We start from the raw sequence: 19,480 nt of genomic DNA on the forward strand, positions 1-19,480 counted from the left end.
TTCAAAAGTTTGGGGGGGTTTTCCTGTCTACCTGGCCAGTGCCTCCGAGTTCAGATTGCTGTCCAGAGTGGTCACAATGGTGCACTGTGGGATACCGCCCGGAGGCCAATACCATCGATTTGCAGCCACACTAGCCCTAATCCCATATGGTAATACCGATTTCAGCACTACTCCTCTTGTCGAGGAGGAGTACAGAAACTGGTTTAAAGAGCCCTTTATATCGATATAAAGGGCCTCGTTGTGTGGACGAGTACAGCGTTAAATCGGTTTAACGCTGCTAAAATCGGTATAAACGCGTAGCGTAGACCAGGCCTTAGTGCAATTAAGATAACAGAATCATAGAAGATTAGGGTGGGAAGAGACATCAGGAGGTCATCTAGTCCAATCCCCTGCTCAAAGCAGGACCAATTCACACCTAAATCATCTCAGCCAGGGCTTTTTCAAGCTGGGCCTTAAAAACCTCTAAGGATGAGATTTCACCACCTCCCTATGATTCCAGGGCTTCACCACCCTCCTAGTGAAATAGTGTTTCCCAATATCCAACCTAGACCTCTGCCACTGCAACTTGAGACCATTGCTCCTTGTTCTGGCATCTGCTACCACTACGAACAGCCTAGCTCCATCCTCTTTGAAACCCCGCTTCAGATAGCTGAAGGCTGTTATCAAATCCCCTTACGCTTCTTTTCTGTAGACTAAATAAGCCCAATTCCTTCAGCCTCTCCTCATAAGTCATAAGACACCTAGTCATTTTCATTACCCTCCACTGGACTCTCTATAATTTGTCCACATCCTTTCTTCAGTGGAGGGCCCAAAACTGGACACAGTACACCAGATGTGGCCTCACTAGTGCTGAATAGAGGGGAATAATCACTTCCCTCGATCTTCTGGCAGTGCTCCTACTAATGCAGCCCAATATGCCGTAAGCTTTCTTGGCAACAAGTGTACGCAGTTGTCTCATATGCAGCTTCTCGTCCACTGTAATCGCCAGGTCCTTTTCTGCAGAACTGCTGCTTTCCAGTCAGTCCCCAGCATGAAGCAATGCATGGGATTCTTCTGTCTTAAGGGCAGGACTCCGCACTTGTCCTTGTTGAACCTCATCAGATTTCTTTTTGCTCAATCTTCCAATTTGTCTAGGTCACTCTGGAACCTTTCTCTACCCTCTAGCATATCTACCTCTCCCCCCCAACTTAGTGTCATCCTCGAACTTACTGAGAGTGTAATCCATCACATCATCCAGATCATTAATGAAGATCTTGAACAAAACCAGCCCCAGGGCCAACACCTGGGGCGCTCTGCTTGATACCATCTGCCAGCTAGACATCTAGCCGTTGATCACTACTCACTGAGCCCGATGATCTATCCAGCTTTCTATCCACCATATAGTGCATTTATCCAATTCATACTCCTTTAACTTGCTGGCAAGAATACTGTGGGAAACCTTATCAAAAGCTTTGCTAAAGTCAAGGTATATCAAGTCCACCGCTTTCCCCATATCCACAAAGCCAGTTATCTCATCATAGAAGGCAGTCAGGTTGGTCAGACATGATTTGCCCCTGGTGAATCCATGCTGACTGTTCCTGATCACCTTTTTCTCCTCCAAGTGCTTCAAAATGGATTCTTTGAGGACCTGCTCCATGATTTTTCTGGGGACTGAGGTGAGGCTGACTGGTGTGTAGTTCCCTGGATTCTGTTTCTTCCCTTTTTTAAAGATGGGCACTATATTTGATTTTTTCCAGTCGTCCGGGATCTCTCCCAATGACAGTTTGAATTTTCAAAGATAATGGCCAAAGACTCTGCAATCACATCAGCCAGTTTCCTCAGTGCCCTCAGATGCATTGCATCTGGCCCGATGGACTTGTGCATGACCAGCTTTTCTAAATAGTCCTTAACCTGTTCTTTCACCACTGAGGGCTGCTCACCTCCTTCCCATTCTGTGCTGCCCAGAGTAGCAGTCTGGAAGCTGACCTTGTCTGTGAAGATAGAGGCCAAAAAAAAAAGCATTGAGTACTTCAGTTTTTTCCACATCATCTGTCACTAGGTGGCCTCCCCCATTCAGTAAGTGTCCCACATTTTCCATGACCATCACCTTGTTGCTAACATACCTGTAGAAATCCTTCTTGTTACCATTCACATCCCATGCTAGCTGCAACTCCAGTTGTGCCTTGGCCTTCCTGATTACACCCCTTAATGCTTGAGCAATATCTTTATACTCCTCCCTAGTCATCTGTCCAAGTTTGCACTTCTTCAAAACTTCCTTTTTGTGTTTAAGCTCACTGAAGATTTCACTGTTAAGCCAAGCTGGTCGCCTGCCATATTTGCTATTCTTTCTGCCCGTTGGGATGATGATGTTGATGTTGATTTTGATATATAAAACACTATGTGGTTTGGTCCTGGCTACCTAAGAGTGTCTGGGCAAAATTTCCACAATTGATGAAAAGTAAGAATTCATAGCTTTGAGCATTTGGAGTCTGGAAGAGCATTGTTTCTTACATTTGATTCTCCTGTAGGTTCAGTGGAATCCAAGTTTGTTAACCTTCAAGGCAAAATGTTAGGATTACCTGTTTTCCCAGGTTAATGGTTGTTGAAATGTAGAAATTTCCAGACTGACGCAATAGCCATCTAGTCCAGTATTGTGTCTTTGACAATGGACAGTACCAGTGTGGTTCGTGCTCACTAACACGTTGTGCTCTTACTGCCCATGTAGACTCTGTTGGTGTGAACTAACAGATACCTGGTTTGTGTTGATATAGTTTCATGCTGTGAACTAAAAGTTTGCACTGATGCAGTCCTAAAATGAGAAACTATGTATCTTTTACTTTGCACCAGCAGGACCTATATGGGCAATTAGAGTGCAACATGGAGCACTCTACAGTTTAACCCTTGTAATCTGGATCTGTGGTGCCTTGTAGACAAAGCCCTCAATCTGCAGCAAAGGAGATTTACGTTAGATATTGAGAAAAAGTTTCTAACTATAAGGATAGTTAAGTACTGGAATAGGCTTCCAAGGAAGATTGTGGAATCTGCATAGTTGGAGAACAGGTTAGACCATGGGTAGGCAACCTATGGCACGTGTGCCGAAGGCGGCACACGAGCTGATTTTCAGTGGCACTCACACTACCTGGGTCCTGGCCACCGGTCTGCGGGGCTCTGCATTTTAATTTAATTTTAAATGAAGCTTCTTAAACATTTTAAAATCCTTATTTATTTTACATACAACAATAGTTTAGTTGTATATTATAGACTTATAGAAAGAGACCTTCTAAAAACATTAAAATGCATTACTGGCACGCAAAACCTTAAATTAGAGTGAATAAATGAAGACTTGGCGCACCACTTCTGAAAGGTTGCTGAACCCTGGCTTAGACAAACACCTGTCAGGGATGATCTAGCTAGACTTTGTCCTAACTCAGTGCATAGGGCTGCATTAGATGACTACTCGATGTCCCTTCTAGTCCTACATTTCTAAGATTCTAATTTTATTGTGTTGATCATTTTCCTTTATTTCTTAATTATTTCCAGGTACATGGCCGGGGAGGCTATGATTCTGATTTTAGTGATGATGAGAGTGGAGAGAAATCTGACCAAAGGAATAAAAGGTAATGTGTTATAATACTGATGTACATTACATTTCTTGTGTGCATATGACTTTTATATAGAGAGCTGCTAGCTCTCTATATAAAAGACCCTGTTTTTTAAACTCTAACATAGTGAAGCTGTTTGTGAAAAATAAAAATATACGTTTGATTCCTGTGCCGCTGCCTCCTCAGGCTTATCAAAGCATATTGTCTCCAGGGAACAACTGAGAAAGATCAATTTTGCCATGTCCATCTGGTATCTGTATGCCTCTCATACCTCTCAGCTGAGTGCTTCATTTTTCCAAGCATTAGCATCAATGGCTGGGTTTTGGCTGCTCTGTTCAATTTCGTATCACTTTGTTACCACCCACTAGGACTTGTGGAACTACAAAGAGAGAGATCAAAATGGCCAAGGCCAGGTGGCAGCAGGCTTTGTAGGAATAAAACACCTACCTCACAGAAAGGAAACACTAACACTGCTTGCTTGATTATTATTTAATTTCTTCCAGCCTGTTCTCTCTGTTAAGCCTGGCTTCAGGAGACCAACAAATTGGGTCAGTTAACTTCCACTTAGCCCTTGAGATGCTCATTTAAGCTCAGCCTTGTCAGTTTCATTTAGCGGTTCATACACTTTGTGACCCTGAACTTTATAGTCTGACCATCTTTTATTGGGAATTTTTTTTCTGCTGTGGCACTGTGCTTCTCTGATAGTTCACCCACAGCACTACATATTTGTTCTGAATTGATTAAGGAATTTTTTTTTGTTCCATGGTCTGTTTCTGTGACTCTTTTCCTTACTCTTCTGTCAGGCTCCATTCCAACCAGGTTTCCCAGGACCTTTTCTGGGAGCCTTTTATATTTTCTGTAGTGGAAGTAAGGGAAAATGTTTTGTAATGTCTGACTGCATTTTATATCTGACCTTTAAGGTGCTTTAACCACTAAAAGAAATGTAGGTGTGTGTTTCTCTTTTTAGAATTTTTAGCTGTATTCTATTAAAAATATTGACTTTTTTGTTCAGTTTTAGTTTGTTTTTCCAAGTGCCACTATGCATTATATCATTCTAGTTGTTAAATGAAATATTAAACATTGGGAGCTGTTTCAAGGAAATCCTCTTCTTTACCCTTTGTTTTGGCGCACGCTATTTGGCGGCCAGTAGTGCTCTAATGAGGGTTTACTTCTTATGTATATATTCTACTCTTGGTTCATGATGAATTTCATTCTCTCTTTGGGAAAAAATGTAAAAAGATTCCTTCCTGACATTGACTCTGCAGTGCCCCAGTGCAGGAGTTGTGTGCCTGGCCACGTGGCCACAAAACCTTTTTGCACAATTGGTGTGCTTAGTTCTCCCAAGTCCTACAGTCCTTAGATTGACAATATAAATATTACGCCTTTATGGGTCTCTGATTACCTGTCTGCCTGCCATCATGGAGCAAACATTCCCTTTTTACCCATAATATTAGACCAGAGGTGGCCAAGCTGAGCTGGAGAAGGAACCAGAATTTACCAATGTACATTGCCAAAGAGCCACAGTAATACATCAGCAGCCCCACATCAGCTCCCCACCCTGCTCCCAGTACCTCCTGCCTACTGGCAGGCCTGCTGATCAGTGCCTCTCCCACCCTCCCTCCTCGCATCTCACAGTCAGCTGTTTTGTGGACTTGGAGGAGTGAAGGCACGTCAGGTTCGGGAGGTGGGGTGGGGGAAAGGGTGGCGTGGGGGCAGGGCCTGTGGCCGAGCCAGAGGTTGAGCAGTGAGCACCCCCCGGCGCATTGGAAAGTTGGCGCCTGTAGCTCCAGCCCCGGAGTTTGTGCCTATACGAGGAGCCGCATATTAACTTCTGAAAAGCCGATGTGGCTCCGAAGCCATGGGTTGGTCACCCCTGTGTTAGGCAAATAAATTTAAATATATTTTAAAATAGTTGTGTAATTAAGTTTTTAGTATAAAAAGTTTGTTTTATTAGTTTGTTTTTGTTGAATTTTTGATATTTTTGGTTTGCCTTGGAACAGATGTTGGTGTTCAGAGGACAGTGCTTCAGTCACTGTTCAACTAGCAGTGCTCCTCAGTCTGTGCCCCTAGGAGGGGTCCACGTTCATTAATCTGGTACAGTGGAGCTCTGTAGAGGCAATATCAGGAAGAGAGGAAAAAGGGGTTACCAACACTAACTCTTGTTCTCTGAACATATTGCCTCTTTTCTCTCTGCTTTGGATCCTAGATTTGTATAGGGCTGTTGAGGTAGAGGAAAAACTAGGGATCATTAGCTGAGAATGAGATATTTCTATCCTCGGCCTGTATAATATAGGGCGTGAAGGAACCGAGCATGATCCTCTCTCCCAGCACCTGCTGCAGCAGGTTCCATATCTGTGTGACTACCCATGTGATTCCTACAATGTGACTGTGGAGTGACGGGACTGTTAGACAAGATATACTGTTGTAAGCAACTCTGTATATACATTGCCTATGAGCAGGTGCCTTTCTGGACTAGGTCTCAACTTCACACATGAGTAAAGTCCATTCTGACCCTCATCTTAACATTGGTTTCCTTAACACAGAAACTAAGGGCTGGTCTACACTACTGTTTACATTGATGTAATTTACGTTGCTCACGGGTGTGAAAACAATCCCCCCTCGAGTGACGTAAGTTACATTGACTTAAAGCAGTGTTCACATTGACCTGAAGCAGTGTCCGCATTGCGCTATGTTGGCGGGGGATAGTCTCCCGCCGACATAGCTTCTGCCTCTTGCGGAGGTGGAGTAATTATGCTGACAGGAGAGCACTGTCCCGTTGGCATAGTGTGTCCTCACCAGATGTGCTACAGCGGCACAGCTGCATTGGTGTAGCATGTTAGTATAGACTTGTCTTAACAAGAGGCCAACAATGCTAGTCTGTACAGCAACCTTTTCCTTATAACATTCAAGCTGCTGACTTCCCAAGCTGACTTTGGTGTACTGAAACTTACTGCATATGAAAACTTTTTGAATAATTTATTCCTCACTTTTTCCCCACACATAGGACAAGTAATGAAGATGCCCTACTCGTAAAACCATTTCAGAAAGTAAAACAGGTCAAGGTGGCTGACAGACAAATTGCGGCAGAAGAATGGGATAGGTAAAGATCACTTCTGTCAGAGATTTTTGTATTTAAACTGAACTTTTACTCAGACAAAATTATTATTTCTGTTAACAGGGAAGAAGCAAGAAATAGGAGATTTCATCTGATAGCCATGGATGCTGTATCCTTTGATTATTTGTTTATGTTGGTAAAAACACATTCTCAGCTTTTCAACTTTTCTTTCACTTGGGGAGAAATGCTCCTGTCAGGGACATGTTCATGTGAGTCTCCCTGTTGCCTGGGGAATTTCTCTGCACCAGCAGAGACTGGGTATTGTTTCAGATCATCTTCTGTCTGACACCGATAACTAGATATTTCAGATCTGCCTATGAAAGTGGTTTCCAAACTGTCCCTAATTGAAGTTAGTGTTTAAGTTGTAGCTGTGAGTTCCATATCTCAGACAAAATTACTACACATGTGGTGTTGGATCAAGGTGCTTTGATTTTTAAGCACAAGCAGACTTTGTTGCTTCACAATTCTATCTGAGACTATTGTTATATGAATAAATTTATATTTGTGCTGGAAGGCCAAGAACACAATAATTAATCCAAAAGACAGTTCAAGAAAGGATTATCCCAAGTAGTGTCCTCCACAGATGTGATACTGTAGACCTATTTAATATCATATTTTGTTTATTTTAGCTTTTATTTTGAATGGCATAATCAGGTTTGATTACCTTAATGCTTCAGTCCTAAACTATTGTCTTCATCAGCTACAATTTCCCTTTTAAAATATTTTTCTTTGAAGTTTAGCATGAAAACAATTATTTCTACAGTGAAACTAGCCAGTTATATAGTAGATAGGGGAAAGATCGTAGAACTCCTCTGTTGAATTTTTCCATCAAGTCACCTTTACTATTGCCTAGCAGTTGATCTTTGGAATTTAACAGTGGGGGGAAGTAATATTTTGTGGCAGATTGCACACATTTAATTGAACTGAAAAGAATGTAACACACCTGATGAATTTGTGTGATTTATCTGCCGTAAGTGATGTAAGCTATTTTATAGGCTGCCAATCCAGTTTGGTAAAAACATCCTCTAGGACATATCTGCAACCATCTTTATCCTTGGAGGATTGGTAATGCTCTGTGACCTTTATGTTAAGCAGATATAGATTTGTTCAATGATCCTATTAAATAGTTATTTTGAAGGTACTGTAGGAATGCTGCTTCTGTGTGATATTGTGCCCATATTCCTCTCAGCAGCACAGAGAAATCACTGTAACGGGATTCCCATGGTGTGCCTGGGTTATGTAATCGCTGAGTCCTCTGTCCCACCACCCTGGGGTATCCCTCTCATTCTGTGATGCTGTGTCAAGCCACAAACCTCTGGCAGGTACTGCACTTACACAGACATCCGCAGACTGGGACACATGGAACTGAGTTATATGAATGTTTTCCCAGCCACTCATGAACCAGCAATAGAGAGGCTACAGCCAGTTCCTCCCAACTCCCTGTCTTGCACTTAAGAACTGTACCATCTTGCACTGGTCAGAAGCCTAGCTAGTGTAAGTTCATTACCCAGTCTGCCCCTCTCTCAATGTGAGGGGACACATGCTACCTGTTGTAAACTGAGCTGAGCTTTCCCAAGCACTTAAACCAAAACATACTGTTTTAGGTAAAATGTAAAACAGGTTTATTAACTACAGAAAGATAGATTTTAAGTGATTATAAGTAGCAGGCATCGAGATCAGAGTTGATTATTTAAGAAACAAAACGTAAAATCGCTAAGTTTTACAAACTATACAGGATTTGAATCAAATGGTGTCTCACCCTGACAGATGATACAAACAAGTCACAGATCCTCAGTACACAGGCTGAGACTCTTTCCAGGCCTGGGACCATCCTCCCCTAGTTCAAAGTCTTTGTCATCCAGAGGTTCCTCCAAATGTTGAGTTGGGAGGGGGGAGAGGCCAAGTGATGATGTCACTTCCCCGTTTTTATAGTTTCTTCCCGCTTGCTGGAAAGATCTTTTGCTGTGATGTGGGAAACAGACAATCCCCATTGGTCAAGCAGTCCCTGTTGTATATAGTTTCTGGGATAGTGGATTCTTTCCCTATTGGGTGTTGATGAGCCATTAACCGCTGTCTGGCTACTCCATTACTTTTCCTGAAAGGCTGATTGTGGGTGTTCCCTACCTCACAATAGATTTCAGTAACACACACATAGCAAAACTTCATAACTTAACATACAATGATAGCATATGCAGTCCAACAGGATATTAATGTTCAACGGATCAAGACGTTTAAAATGATACCTCACAAGGCATATTTTGTACAAAACATATCATGACAGTGGTGAATATGTGGGTTCCAGGGTGCCACTCTGAAGTACAGTGTCACAATGACCAAAGACTTGCCATTTTGCATGATGAAATTCAAATAGCCCTGTGTAAATCTTAGCATTTTTTTTATTATTATCTATCTAGTGTCTCAGTAGCTGAAGTGAATTAGTTTTCTGCCTGATATTGCCATGATGATAAATTATATGGAAAAAGTAGAATTTGTATTTTTTTAGTTATGTTGGGATTAATATGGGTATATTGTGTGGATTTGTGGCAATCCATATGTGGAACAGGGAAGCATTTGGAGATGCTACATTTTGTTGCAATAGAGAGAAATTATCATTTGTGCTACTTAACTCAGATTTACTCTTCAGCTAAGTCTTCATTTTTAAGAAACGCTCTTACTTTGTCAAGTTTATCAAAAAAATCTGAGTACATACAGTGCCATGAACCAAAGGCACATTTACAAGTTGAGGCTGTTCTGAGTGGAACTGTTAAGCTGTTTCTTGTTCTGTATTATTTAGATTGTAAGTTCTTTGGGGCAGGGATTTGTCTTATATTTTATTTGTGCTGTGTAAGTTGGCAGAGCTATACATTTTTTATAATAATGTGATGTCCTGGCTAAAGGCCAGAAGCTTCATTGACCAAGAAAGGATAAAATCCAGTAGCTCTAGCTGAGTGAGCTATGTTTATGTACAAAATCAGGTGTTCCTTCAAAGTAATTAACCCTGGTGTGTCACCTGTACATTATTTTTCCTGGACTCTTTCCACATAAAGTCATTTGTATGTGGCTAATGATCCTCAAATTATAAAAATAAGCAGTTGAAGAAGAAGCTATGATTAAAGAGCCTGTGGTAGAATTCGTTAGCCATAGTGTTTCTGTTGTTTTCATGGAGGTTTGTATAAGCGCTTGATTTGGATAATTTCTCTACTGCTACCATCTTATTCTTTTCCTCCAGTTGAAAGGGCAAGTCAGTTGCCTACTGTTATCAAAGTTGATAATGGTGACAAAGAAGCTGGAGTTCCTTGAAGTTAGTCAGCTTCATCATGACATATACAGCCTCCGGTAGCCTTGCTAAATAAAGGCTCCTAACTGTAGGCTTGAATTTAGGTCTTTAATTTTTGAAGACTAGCATTAAGATTGAGTTAACATTTGGAAACTTCTAGCAGAAAATACATGTACAATATTTTTTCCATAAAATAATTTTAGTGCAGGCAGTAGGTTGACAGAAATGAGTTCTTATTGAACTAAATTTAACATGTGGCTTGAGAACATGCCAGAAAGATAATTTATTTCTAATTCTGTAGTTCCATAAATGTCTGAGAAATTTGTTATATATTTTAAGCTATTGTTTTACTGTTCTGTTTCCATTTGTGGAGGTGCTTATTTCTAGAATAATGTGATTGTTTATATGATTTTGTTTTTGCTTGTTGTTTTATCATATAAAGTATGTGTCAAATTACAACTGTAAAACAGAAATATCCTGACAATCACAAAATAATTTCCTGTAACTTGATATTGTGGTCCTAAACAAAGTTATCTACTGAAGTTTATTGCTTTTACACTGACAGTGAAAAGTACATAAAAATTCTTCATTTCATTAGTAATTTTATATTTATATCAGGCAAAAATGATAGATATATTTTAAACCAAAGTTGGAGTATCATGGAACTCTATTTGAATTGCAATAGAATATACAGTAAAGGCTGGATTAAAGGTCTGTTGTAAACCTTCAAATATATTAACAGTTTTTATAAGGGTATGGCATGTGGATGGGTTTTACAGCTTAAATTCTGCCCTAAAATTCTTCTGTTGAGAATTAATTTATAAAAGGTTATTCTAATAAGAGTTCTTTGAACTTCCTTTCTATTAAAATTAACTTTGGTAATAGCTTCTGTCATGGTATAATTCCCCACTCTGAACCTTAGCGTCCAAAAAATGGGGTACCAGCATGAATTCCTCTAACCTCAATTACAAGCTTAGAACCTGTAGCGCTGCCACCAACCAGGAATTTCAGTGCCTGGTACACTCTGGTCCCCACAAAACCTTGCCCGGGGACCCTCAAGACCCAGATCCTCTGGATCTTAACACAAGGAAAGTAAACCTTTCCCCCACTGTTGCCTCTCCCAGGCTCCCTCCCCGCGTTACCCTGAAAGATTACTGGGTGATTCAAGCTCCTTGAATCTTAAACAGACGAAAAAGTGCACCTTCCCCCCCTCTTTCTCTCTCCGACCTCCAGACTCACCCTGAAGAGACGATAATTCCTAACACAGACGAGAAATTAGCCTTTCTCATCCCCCTTCCTCCTTTCTCCCCACAATTCCCTGTGTGAATCCAGACCCCGTCCCCGTGGTCTCACACGAGAATAAAAAAAACAATCAGGTTCTAACAGAGAACTTTAATTACAAGAGAGAATGAACAAGTAAAAAAATATCTTTGTAAATTAAAGATGGATTTAGCGTACAGTGGTATTTTTAGCTATAGCACTGGAGTACCCTCTGAGCCTAAGTATTGCAAGTACAAATTAAAATCCTTTCAGCAAAATACACATTTGGAACTCCTTCCAGCCAAATGCACATTTGCAATAAAGAAACAAACGTAAGTCTAACTCGCCTTATCTACCTAGTACTCACTGCTCTGAATTTAATAAAGCCTGTATTGAGAGATTGGAGAGAACCTGGTTGCACGTCTGGTCCTCTCAGAAACCTAGAGAAAAAAACAAAATTCTAACAGCACACACAAAACTTCCTCCTCAAGATTTGAAAGTATCCTGTCCCCTGATTGGTCCTCTGGTCAGGTGACAGCCAGGCTTACTGAACTTGTTAACCCCTTACAGTCAAAAGAGATATAAAGTACTTCTGTTCTATTAACTCCTACTATCTGTTTATGACAGCTTCTTTAAATCCCTTATATTGTAGAAACAGTTTTGTACTAGTCTTATCTGAGGTAATGGTATGTGAAACCAGATAAACCAACTCTGGAGTGAGAGAGAACACTGAAAATGAATTCCTTAGTTTTGCTTTATTCAGTATGCAAGACATAAAAAGTTTGTGAATGACTACATTTTATACTATGGTGGCAAAAAGGAGGACTTCCGACGTTCAGGGTAAGTACCGTTAGAGAACATACTACCTGTTTTATAAAACTGCTCAATATATGCTGGGAAACTCCTCTTTGGTTTATTAATATTGTAATTAATTCTGTGGCCAGAGATTTATTTGTGTATCAAATCATTAACCTTTTTGCTAAAATGTACCAACTATGGTAGTTGTAAATATCTGAATTAGATACGGAGAATTGTTAGTTGTCTTGATTTAACTTTGTACAATTTGTATCTATACATGAAAAGCTAGATGAAATTCAGTTAGGAGTTTTTATTTTTGTGTTCCGTAGATTAAAAGACAGCAGATGGAGGGTGTATCTAAAATAATCCAGTATTTGCTGAGTGTTCAGCTCTCATTCCTAGAATGTCAAATGCTGCTCCGTTGAGGGTAGAAAATGACAATCTTGTACTCAGACTTCTGTGGTGCAGTACATAGTGCTGGAATAACTGCTTGCAGGTAGTACAATTGTTTGCCATTTGGAGTACCAGGCAATCTTTAAAGGATAATTATCCTCTGTACTGTTTTGGCAATCTGAACCCAGGAGACTTGTGAAGTCTGGAATATCACTAAACATCTTCCCGGGGAAGCTAAACCCTTGTTCTGAGCTGCAGATGATCCTCTTTTAATGTTTCAAATATAACTTTTCATATAGAATTAAATCACACACAGTTTTAATAGTTATGAGTGACTCTAATGTTGGAAGCAAGCTCTTTTATTCTTTTAGGGAAAGCGTTAGTGTATAATACTTGTTCTCATGAACAATCGTTGCTTCTTAAAAGTATATCTCAGTATGTCCAACTTAATAAATAAGACAAGGAATTCTAAAATACCAGCATTTGCCAAATGATGATCAGATTATTTTGTTTCTGGTGCTATAAAATTTCATTTTAATACTAGATCTGCTTTTTAAGAAAAATTTACCCTTTTACAGCGCAAGTGACAAGACAGACCTTGATGTTGTAAGAGAAAACTATAGATTCCTGTGGAAAGAGGAAGATGCAGTGGACATGAATTGGTAACTTGGGCTATAATAAGACATTATTTTTAGATCACTTTGTATATATCTTTTTCCTCATTCATTAAAAATTGCCATGCATATTTGCTCTTATTGCTTTGAACTCTTAATAAATTTAAAAAATGGAAAAAGTGTAGGAGATAGAGTAATACAGCTCTGTGGCAAAATGAACTGATGACGCAGAAATTAACAAATTATTGTTCATTTCCTAAGAGAACTAAACTACCATTCAGAAACCCCTACAAAGAGTACAACTTCAAAATTATGCTTTGTGCTTTAAATATATTTTTAAAATATATAATTATTTTCAAGAGAAACTAAAACTGTTTCATGGCAATTACTCTTATCAAGCTGTATATTTTCTTATTTTATTTTTACCACTATAACTTATATTCATTAGCGAAAACAAAACTGCAATGCCCCTGTCCCGTTCATGCCATAACTATATAATAGGGTTTATGTTGTTTGACCTCACTCTGTATTTTCCATATGCTTAATCAATAATATTGTCTTTCCGGTTACAGGGAAAAGAGACTGGCAAAGAAATACTATGATAAATTATTCAAAGAGTATTGTATAGCAGATCTGAGTAGATACAAAGAGAACAAGGTACATTTTTAAATATCATAAATTTCTTTGGTTTCAAAATAGGTTCTTTATTCTATGTGTTGATAGAGGGCAATGCATTAAGATCCACTCCTGCAAGCACTGCCTACTCTGAGTTCTGTGGGACTACTCATGATAAATGTCTGTAGGATTGGCCCTAAATCTATCTGTCTGCTGAGTGCAGAATGAATTTTCTTAAAAAACTTAAGCAACAGAAAAATGCTTGAGATGCCTTCCCTGATTTTTTGGTTGATCTTTATCTCATCTTCCTATATTTATGCCATATCCCTCAAGCCTTTTCACCGTCAGAAAATAATCTCAGTCTCCCTTTATAGTTATAGTTTTCTTTTATTTTCTTTAATTATCATGCTCAGTATCTTATTCCATGTGTTTATTATTTGTGGGAAAATTTTTTTTTCCCAGTTTGCTAATTTTCTTCACCTTTTTGAACCTTTGTCTGATGTGAACAATATTTTTTTTCCCGCTTCACATATGACTTTCCTAAGTTCTGTTCAGTCACCTTGAATTCCCCTCTATTCTAAATGAGCATAAGTCCTGTTTCTTTAACTTTTCCTCGTGATTATAAGAATTGGAAAATGTTTATCTTTTAGCACAACTTTGACACATTGTGTAATTTGTTTCCCCTTCAGTTGTCTTATGTGTTCTTTCTTCAAACATGCTATTCACATGCTAAATCCCTCCTCCAAATCTTTATCAACTGTTGGCTTATCCATATCCACTTCTGGTACAGAAGGAGTCCTATACAGATTTTTGCTTTCAACTTCGTTCTGTCCTATTTTTTTTCCTCTGCATGTCCAGATATTGAGAAGTTTATTGCCCTCTCTTTTCTGTTCTACTCTGCAGTTTTCATGTGACTTTCCCCATAGAACTTTAGGTATCCTGCTAAACTTCTGCAGAAGAGCGCTCTAGAAATGCAGAGCTTGCATTAGGTATCCCTGCCTACAACGTTCTGCCTGCCTTCAGAAGTTTAGACTATAGAATTTCCTCCCCAATTCCGAAATCATATTCAGTGCCATTTTGCTCTTCATTCCAACAAAAGATGGGCTCTTTCATATGTTACATAATCTGCTTATCACAAGAACTGGTCCATCAACAAAGATGATGGATGGGATAGGGTTTACTCCTAGTATTTTATGATGATCAAGAAGACTGAGTGTTTCATCCCATTTTGGCTCTATCCTTCAGAATTCCTCCATGTAGTATGTCAGATTCAAGGTGGAGGTGACTTTCTGAGCTGCATGGATGAAGGGGCATAACTCCATGTGCCTATTCATTTGTTGCATCACAAGAAAAGTCCCTCAACTAACTGATTCTTCTACAGAACTATGTGTGGAAATTCCTCAAGCAGTGTCTTGTCAAGAAGAACCTCTCATCTTGGAAACCTCACTCAGTCCTTTTAGCCATTGGAATCATGATAAGTGGTAGTCTCACGCCCCTACATCATGTCAAAGCATTTGGTTGAAGATGGAAGCACAAAACAATAACTTTTTGAGGCTTCAGGATGTGGGAATAGGCTTTCTGTTGTTTCTTCCTTATATCATCATACTTGCAGTCCTGTTAGAAACCAACAATCAAGCTCCAAGAGTCTATAGATTAACAAGGCAGGACCAGAAGCCCTTCTCTTTGTCATTAGATTGTAAAGATTCTGTCCAAAGTGGAAAGAGCTCACTTACTGATATCAGATAGGTATATCCAGAGCAGTCTTAATATCCACATAGACTGACTGAGGCAGGAGACAGTTGTGGGCAAGAGGCAACTGAACAAGGTGGTAGTCCAGCAAGACTTTGTCAGATATTGTCGTGGCTGGGTCATGGGCATCCATGCCTAGTGGTCGGAGCCAGGGTCCATGGTCATGAGATGGGAGTCAAGAATCATTTGGATCAGGATACCAGGAGGCATGAGACAAACTTGAGGGTAGAACCATGCATCTGTAACCAGAGTCAGCCCAGGTCAGGATACTGGGGGTCAGAGGCAGGAGACAAACTGGAAATCAGAACCACAGATTCGGAGTCAGAATCAGGCTGGGTCAGGATACGAAGAGATCAGAGGTAGGAGACAAACCAGATATTGGGACCACAAGTTGGATGCAAGAAGTCAAGCTAGGTTGGGATGCCAGGAAGTCAAATCAGAGGAGCAGGAGTAGGAAGCACACAGTCCAGAGCAGCGTGCATCCCAGTTTTGGACAACAGGGATCCACTGCTGGGTTTAGATAAAAGTTGTGGACTGATCAGGACCCCCAGCAGTCTGCCATTTAGGTTCCAGGACTGGAGTCCTCTGTCGGGATTCAGACCTTGGAACTGTTAGCAGTCACTGGGTGGCAGGTTGCAGCTTACTAGCTCCTAAGAATCCGGTGGATCAGGGTTCAAGTCCTGCAGTCCCTGAGAGATGTAACTTCTTGCTTTCCTCCTCAACCAACCAGACACGTTTCCCTCAGCTCCCCCTAGACAAACTCACAGTTTGCTCCAGACTCTAGGATTTCTACAACTGGAGGGGTGGGTGCTTCCTTTTTTTTATGGTCAGGACCTTGCGTGTATGTCTTTCCTCCTCTACTCCTCTTGGGCATTGCCAGTAAGATCCAAAGGGACCAGACTAAAGTTGTTTTCATAGCTACTGCTAAGCCCTGAAGACCTTGGTTCCCCAGCCTCTTTCAGATATCTATCTGTGATTTCTGGCTCTTTCCCCAGCCCAAAATTCTTTTAATCAGGGCAGGGTCCTATACCTGAACCTCACCAATCTCTGCTTAGAAGCCTAGAGGCTGACAAGTGACTCTACAATCATTTGATTAGTGCTCTCATATAGTCAATTTCCTAATGCTGTCAAGAGAGCACTCTGCATTTAAGTGTTACTTTCTTTGGTGTTTGGCTAGGAATTTAACTCTTACTCAGACATTCTGTTCTGCCATCCTAATGTTTTTCACAGACGGGAAAACATGGTGGGAGAGTCTCTGATGCCAGGCTCCAGCCTGAGCCCAAATGTCTGCAATTTTTAGCCTCACAGCCCAAGCTCCATTAGCCCGAGTCAGTTGACCTTGGCTCTGAGACTCATCACAGTGGATTTTCTATTGTAGTGTAGATGGAGTTTCAGCTTCATTCTTAAGGTTCTTTCAAGGCCATGTTTCAAGCCTCTGGGCCAGTTCTTGTACTTCCTGGCTCTGAAGGTGCTTGCTCTTGTCACCATTACTTCAGCCTGGAGCGCTACTATACTGTAAAGAATCTTACCTCTAGTTTTTCCATGAAAAGATTGTCCTTAGACTCACCACATAATTTCTCTGTTTATTCTTTCTTTGTTAATCAAAATATTTCCCTTCCTTCTCTGAAAGAGATCATCATCATCCTTTAGATGGTGCCAAAGCCATTAATGATTAGATAGGACATCCGCTTTTTGGACTGACTCCTTTTTATTTTATATTGCTTGTGGCTATAACAAAACAAGATATTAAGGTTTCCAGGATTATCATTTCCCTTTGTGTTCAGACTGCAAAAAAAGATTAATATACTGCATGCCACTTAGTGCTTTTCTTGGGGCTAAGGGTCCATTGTACTTCATCCCTATCTGTGGTCAGAGAAATAGCACTTCTGATTAGGAGATCTGCATAGCTGCTATTAGTGCCTCACTGAACTCCTTTACCAAATGCTATAAGGTTTTCTGTTGATGCTGCCTTTGGTTTCTGATTCTGTGAACCATCCTTTCTACGAAGCAGACTAGCTTCATGTAATATTTTTCTTTTAAGTTTATCTCTGTTGTTGCTATTTCAGCTTATTCAGTATTGCTTTTTAAAAATCACTCTTTACACACATTTGACTTTGTTTTATTTACTTTCCACCCTTATCCACTGCTTGTCATTTCCCAGTGTTTGGTGGAAGCATTATTAGCGAAGTGACTCTCCTAGGAGGACAAACAGTTGTCATACTTATAATGAGTCTGGTAGAGAATTTCTCTGCCAGTCCTGTCTCTCCTGTTTTCTTCTATCTTTGTTTTTGCTTTCCAGACCAGTCTGTTTAGGAAATACTCTCTAGGGAAGATCACATGTAGTTGTTCCTTATTGGGCCAGATTTGGACCCAAAAGGAAAAATTACATAAGAATACCTCAGTAATATAAGTGAGCATGGATAATGCAGTGCTTGGTGGAGTGGCTGAGGGACTGCGAGATAACAAATAAACAGGTAAGGCAAAATGATCCTGCTGACTGTATAGCCAGTAGATATGCACAGATGCATGACAAACACCTTGGTGATCCATGGGTCCCACACATGTCTACCACAACTTGTGGTGTACCTCATCTAGTGCACTAAATGCCCCAAAAAACAGCTATGTGGGTGAAACAAGACAATCACTGTGCTCTTGAGTGAACTCACCCAGAAAAATGATAAAAGACAAAAGCACCATATCACCTGTGGGTGGACACTTTTTCCACAAGCAATCACTCTCTGTCTGACCTTTCAGTTCTCATCCCCAAGGTAACTTGGATAACACCTTCAAAAGGTGAGCCTGTGAGCTTAAATTCATAACTTTTGCTAGTGACTCAAAAGCATGGATTTAATAAAGACACTGGATTTATGGCTTATTACAGCAATCTGTGAACCACTAACTCCCCTTTTGTTCCTATGACTGCAGAGGTGTTTCACCTTTAATGATCTCTTGAAATATGTTGAATGATCTCTTGAAATATGTGTTGCCTACTTAAACTAAATAATCTGTTCCGTCTTGTATTTAGCTGTGACATGCTGAGTACCTTTCCCAGACCCGAAGAAGAGCTCTATGTAAGCTCAGAAGTTAGTTTGTTTCACCAACAGAATTTTGTCCAATAAAAGATATTCCTCATCCACTTTGTCTCTCTAATATCCTGGGACCACCACAATAATAACAACATTGTAAACATTTTACTACTGCAGTATTTATCTGGAGACAATGTTCTGCAGTTTTATTAAATGGGTACATTAGGTTGTACAAGTTATTTAAAAACAAATTAAAAACCATGGATGTAGGATTCTTCAGTGATCCTCAGTTTAAAAACATTTTTTCTATTCTAGTTTAGTGAACAGTTGTTTAATGCAATTCCCATGTTATGCAGTTGATTTATTTGTGCTAGACTAAAGCATGAGTGGCTCAAATGATACTTATTTTAGACCACACTGCAGATTTCTGAGTTAGCCAAGCACAAAATGTTCCTTCCTTAGCAAATTGTCAGCATAAGTAGAATAATATGGAACCTAATTTTTCTATTTCTACTGAATGATTTTCCAGTTAATATTTATCCAAAAATATTTTTGTTCAAATTATATTAAGTCCTGAATGTGAATACTTCTGGAAATTTACATTTATGGAAAAACATTGACCTTCAGAAAAAAACTGGCACTATTAAGAATCTTATTTATAATATGTTTAACTAGGGCAAATTCAGTGCAGATGGAACATCTGATTATTGGTGATGTGATTCTGCCCAGTTTTCTAGCTGGGGTGCGAAGAGCTGAAATGACTTGTCCACAATCATGCTGTGAATAAGTGGCTCAGCCTGACTTAAGACCCAGCAACTTTTTGGCTCCCAGTTTTTTTCTATGTAGTTTGGTCCATGTGGCATTTTTTTACATAAGTGTTCTGTGCTGTTGCCTTTATGGTAATAATAATTGATCATAAAAAAATAGTAGTTCTTCGAGTGCTTGCTCATATCCATTCCAGTTAGGTGTGTGCGCACCGCGTGCACGTTCGTCGGAGAAACTTTTACCCTAGCAACACTTGGTGGACCGGCAGGTCGCCCCCTGGAGTGGCG

General features: G+C 40.0%; 1 protein-coding gene across 1 annotated transcript in view; it reads left to right on the forward strand.

Annotated features, from left to right (window-relative positions):
• LOC116832409 (protein FRA10AC1 homolog) overlaps nt 1–19,480 on the forward strand; it is a 69,621-nt gene that overhangs the window by 6,919 nt on the left and 43,222 nt on the right. The window contains exons 2-7 of the mRNA XM_032793117.2: nt 3,520–3,596; nt 6,586–6,681; nt 6,760–6,805; nt 11,997–12,073; nt 13,003–13,086; nt 13,611–13,695. Coding sequence (XP_032649008.1) covers nt 3,520–3,596; nt 6,586–6,681; nt 6,760–6,805; nt 11,997–12,073; nt 13,003–13,086; nt 13,611–13,695 — 465 coding nt within the window. The remainder of the gene's footprint in view (nt 1–3,519; nt 3,597–6,585; nt 6,682–6,759; nt 6,806–11,996; nt 12,074–13,002; nt 13,087–13,610; nt 13,696–19,480) is intronic.

Source organism: Chelonoidis abingdonii, chromosome 15 (genome assembly GCF_003597395.2).
Source record: "Chelonoidis abingdonii isolate Lonesome George chromosome 15, CheloAbing_2.0, whole genome shotgun sequence".
In the NCBI taxonomy this organism is placed as follows: domain Eukaryota; kingdom Metazoa; phylum Chordata; order Testudines; family Testudinidae; genus Chelonoidis; species Chelonoidis abingdonii.